Consider the following 5,002-nt stretch of genomic DNA (forward strand, 5'->3'; position numbering starts at 1 on the left):
CAATCCTCCTAAATTACTGGTTCTCCACTAATTCAGGGAGGTCCTCATGCCCGCCTCTCCCTCCTTGACGAGGACATTTGGTGAAGTTTGCAGACATGGTTAGTTATCACATTGCTGCTATTGGAATCCTGTGGACAGAGGCCAGGGACATACTGAACATCCAGAGATACTCAGGACAGACTTTCACACAAAGAGTTCCCTAGCCTGCAAGTCCAGCAGTGACAGAGTTGAGAAACCTTATCCGAAATCAGTGTGGGCCAAAGAATTCTTGGGTGTACTCAGAGGGTACAGTTTGGGGGGTCTCGTTTTTTATTGCTTAGTTGATTTTTAGATTTTTAAATTTATCTTAACTTTGAAGGGAATCACCACGGCATTTTGAGAAAAAATGACTCAACATAGACTTTCTACACAGAGATCAAGCTCTAACTTCCTTAAAATCATAGACTCTGGGCTGCTGAAAATGCCCACAGGTGTTCGCTTTGAGAACTGGCATTTAACCCACATCAAGGCTAAGTAGAAAGACCTGCTGAGTCACGGAGACCCTTTTCAAGGGTGTTGTTCTTTGCAATTCCCCTGACTGATCAGCTGGATTCAACTTAGCATAGTTTAGAAATCAAAGAGATTTATCCCCATCCTGTGATCACCATGCTATGTCACCATCACAGATTCCTTGTAATCAGTACTTTTTATTTGTCCTAATAGGAATTATTTATTCTCATAAATGAGGAAATTTGTAGAACATTTAGCGTGAACACATGAGACAGCATTGATTCTTTCACTGGGATTCATAGTCCAGTGAAATGTAATTCTTAATATACTTACCTAGAAATGAAGAGCTTTATCTGAGTTAATTAGCAACAAACAGCAGTGTCTTATCAATATTGATTTTTTTCTTTTGTGTTTTATCTGATAGAGAAATTACCAATCCTGTATTTCTTATCCTTGAGGTATTCTGATTATGGATTTGTGAGCTGCATGTACAAAAGCAAATTTGGGTAGCATCTCGAGCTCATTCTGGAACTTCATTCCTTTGACCTGATATTATTTTTGGAGTTTCACAAACATGTTAGGCTACTTCATATGTTTGGAACCTTTGTTTTGGAGAGTCCCTTTAGCTGAAATGTTTCTTTCTCCCTGGTTTGATAGGGGAACATCTACCCTATTTTAGTAAAGAAAAAAAATTAAAGCATTTTCTTAGCCTGCTAAAAAATACTGTGGGCTCCAAGCACTGTGCCTAATGGATAAAATATCTCAAATCCCAGCAGTTAAAACTGATAGGTTATTTGCACCCTCTTACTTCCTTTTACATTAGTACTGATAACACATTGTTATACTTGTGCATATATTTGTTCTTCAGGCTTCTAAGCTATTGGGGTTAAATGCAAAAAGAAAACAAGACATGTCAAATCAAGTCATCCTACGTTCTCGATATAGATTCCTTTCTTATAGTAGAAAATATTCTTCCTAAATTCTAAAACAGAATGCTGAAGTGACAGATGTATTAAGAGTATTAGTTGAAAACATTAAACTTCCTAAAGCTAAAATGATTTAAATAATGTGATTGGTGTGCACTTATAAAGCATATGGTGTTAAATGTGATCAAGGAAAGTTTTAATTGACAAGTGAGAAGTTGATACCCCCAAAAGAGAAAGAAATGCGTTCTAAAGTTTCATTCTGTAAAAGAGTGAGGAGGAACTTCGTAAAGACAGAAATAAACATTAATTTGTGACTTTTAACAAAAGTATAGTCGGCCATGCTTAATAGTATGGCATACTTACTTAAACGGACTAGTAGTCCCCGTATCACCTTCATCCCATAATCCAAATCTGTAAGAACTGTTGGTAATGGACGGCACCTGTGGCTCAAAGGCGAGGGTACCAGCCCCATATACCAAAGGTGGAGGGTTCAAACCCAGCCCTGGCCAAAAACAAAACAAAACAAAACAAAAAACTGTTGGTAGAGATGGCAGAGAAACAGAACAAATGAAAAAAAATAGATACCTGTGAATAGCAGGATTACTTTGGATTGAGAATCAAAAGTATAGTATAGGAAATGTTTTTTTATCTGATTTAAAAGTTTCATAAAAGCCTAAAATCCTCATTTCATTGCTTCTTTAAAAAAGAACCAAAATTCACTGATCTCCTAATACAAGAATATTTTCTGTCCAAAGCAGGACAGAGATGTTCTGATAAAATATTAATGGCAATCTGCTGTTGCACTCTACTCCATTCTTTTAAGTGAAGTGAACGTGTTATTGCTTCGGTGTTTTGAGTTTGGGTCACATACACGGCACGGAGGGAACCCAGTGAAACAGGTCAACGATGTACTTATTGACCCCAAATAGTTCATGGCGGTGTCGTCAAGGCAGCAAGGGCAAATAATGGTCAGAGATCAGTGCCACAGTACTACACGTCAGCTCCAAAGGGAAAGGCAAGGGTTTAAGCAAATGAGTCCCAGGGTTGCAAACTGGGAGGATGAGGTACAAGTAGGGGAGGTCCACGCAGGGTGTACAGTAACAAAGGCTCTACACCAGAAACTGTGTTTCTTGGTATGAGGGCAGTCTACCAGGCACTGTACAGCACCAGGCACTTCGAATTCTGTTCACTACGGCCGTGTGCACAAGAGGCTCCTTACCTGGCCATTTTGACTCTCAGACTGTTCATGGCTGGTCCGTAGAATTCACTTTCCATTGGAATGATTACTAGTCTGACTTGTCTGTGCTGTAGATCACTATTTTGCATCGTCTGTACACAGCCTGCTTACAAGGGGGTGGCTGGTATTTTTGTGTAAGTACCCAAAGGCCTTCTCAGTGTATGGTCCTTACAGCGTGCAACCTCTTTCTATTTCAGCCTGGACAGTTTCAGACGGTGCATCTTGCTTCATGGTGTGAGAAATGGCTGTAGGAAACAACACCCAACGAAGTTATTCCATCATCCCGTGTTTTATATTTGTTGAGGTATGGATTCTTTTTTTAACCTTTCTGGACAAAGTAAAATAAGAGTAGCAGTTTTTATGAAAATAATCCAAGATGAGAACTTGGATTATTTTATAAAATTATTTAATTTTATGATACATAATTAAATTTTGATCACACAAATACTGGTTATAAATATGGTTATGTTTAATTTATATGAAATAGTATAAATTAAAAATATTTTGCAAACTTTATCATATAATTAAAGTAGGAAGCCATACAATAAGATTTTTACACTTCATCTCTAGGGCATAAAAATTATGTTTTATTTCTTTTCTTTTCATTGGTGATATGAATGTATTTACTATGAAGAAGAAAGCAGCTTTTCCATTACATTGGTTTTTAAAAATCAATATCCTGTTTCAGGAATTCAATAAACCCCGCACTTCACAGATGATGTTAGTTCATGGTCTTTTGCCTTGAAGCCCAAATTAAGGAAAATAACCTCAGTTGACCACTGCCAGTTGACCAGTGGGCATTTTTCTTTAGTGAGATATTGGGAGCTTGTGTAATATGTGATTTATTTCAGTCATGAATTATGTTGTTGTTCAGCTCCAACTCTGTACAAGAAAAAGTTTTTCCAGCATCTTTTTGGATCAACCTCCTGCACTCTTTCCCCACTGTATTTTTGTCTCTCGGTTTGCTGTTGAAGAGACAAAGACAGAAATTTTAGGAAGTTTGGACTCATATATATGATGAAAGAAAGCTACTCCCCAGGTCATCTCAAGATGTTGACCTGCCAGAGGTATATAGTTCCTGCTTTCTTAAGGACATAGGGCATCTAATGGATTGTTTTCCGTTCTAAAGACAAAGTTTAAAATATGACAATGTGTAAAAAAACTGGAAAGTAGGTGTCCCCAGCTTCCTGTCTGGGTAATTGTCTCCGCTCCAGGGTCAGCTGTAGCAAATTTGATGTTGCAGCATGTTTTTGGTTGAGCATGGGAGAAACGTGTGTGGATCTGTTTTATTACCCAGGTCAGACCCTTGAGTTCAATCATTACTTATGTAGTAAAAATGTACTTTTAGGATATGTGCTGTTTATATATGCCTGTGAATCATCTAGACAAGTACTTTTATGGTTTCCCTTTTGAAATAACTCTGCCTGTCTATATGGTCAGATAATTACAAGCATTCTGATTTTTAGCTGAGTCTATGTATTTGGCTGATCCTTGAGTTTCACCTTATAGACACACTGCATGGGTTTAGATGAACAAATATTACTCTATGGTTTATTTTTGGGTGATAGATGTGGACCTGTTTGTATTGCAGAATCAAGTAGAGATGAAAGAGAAGGTTGGGCCAGAGATAGTAAGATATAAGTCAAGGCACACATGGACTGTAAGCTAAATGTCTAAAAGAGTAAACAAAGAATTGATCTCTGAATAATAAACCACATTCTTAATATTCTGCTGTTAACTTGCTAATGCCAAAGATAGTTCCATTCAGGCAATGACTATACATTATGTATATTGTGGGTTCTAGTTACCACTGTTCTTAACTTAAATGATGAGGAAAAGGAGTCATTTTTCTTGTTGCTCATGTTGGAAAGGGTAGTATACATAAGTAGTAGCACTACCGTTTTCAATATTTTCTTTCTCTTTTATAAGAAAAGATAAGTTTTTAATGGAAGCTGGGGAAAATTGGGGAATAAGTCATCTGTCATGATCTTTATCCCCCCAGAAGCAATTTTATTTTAAATTTTCTTAAAAATCAAACAGGAACCAATCCTCCAAGTAAGAGGTTTAATTTATTGCTCGAAGCTGTAGTCTCTGAAGATTTTCAGCTCTCTAATGCGTAAATGATGAGCTTGGCTGGTGGAACAGCAACGAGAGAGATAAATTAGTCCTTCTGTGGCTTATCCTGACACGAACATAAATAGAATGCTGAAAATCTGGGAGAGGAAAGATGGTTTATTCTTTTTCTTGCTGTATTATCATTCTTATTTTGCATGGAGGTTTAAGATACATGAGCGACTTCTCTCAGAAACAGGCAGGCCAAAGAAAACAAGTAGCACAAAAGAGAAACCAA

General features: G+C 37.3%; 1 protein-coding gene across 3 annotated transcripts in view; it reads left to right on the top strand.

Moving 5' to 3' along the window:
- PLPPR1 (phospholipid phosphatase related 1) overlaps nucleotides 1–5,002 on the top strand; it is a 276,580-nt gene that overhangs the window by 152,619 nt on the left and 118,959 nt on the right. Inside the window, exons 1-2 of one of the 3 annotated variants that reach the window (XM_003785175.3) lie at nucleotides 2,458–2,664; nucleotides 2,850–2,956. The exons of 1 other annotated variant lie outside the window; for it this stretch is intronic. In XM_003785175.3, coding sequence (XP_003785223.1) covers nucleotides 2,894–2,956 — 63 coding nt within the window. In that variant the 5' untranslated portion in view covers nucleotides 2,458–2,664; nucleotides 2,850–2,893. Of the gene's footprint in view, nucleotides 1–2,457; nucleotides 2,665–2,849; nucleotides 2,957–5,002 lie in introns of those variants that run through there. One more of the 3 variants, XM_003785176.1, reaches the window with a different exon arrangement.

Source organism: Otolemur garnettii, unplaced genomic scaffold (genome assembly GCF_000181295.1).
Source record: "Otolemur garnettii isolate 467f Iridium unplaced genomic scaffold, OtoGar3 scaffold00014, whole genome shotgun sequence".
NCBI classification, from domain to species: Eukaryota; Metazoa; Chordata; class Mammalia; order Primates; family Galagidae; genus Otolemur; species Otolemur garnettii.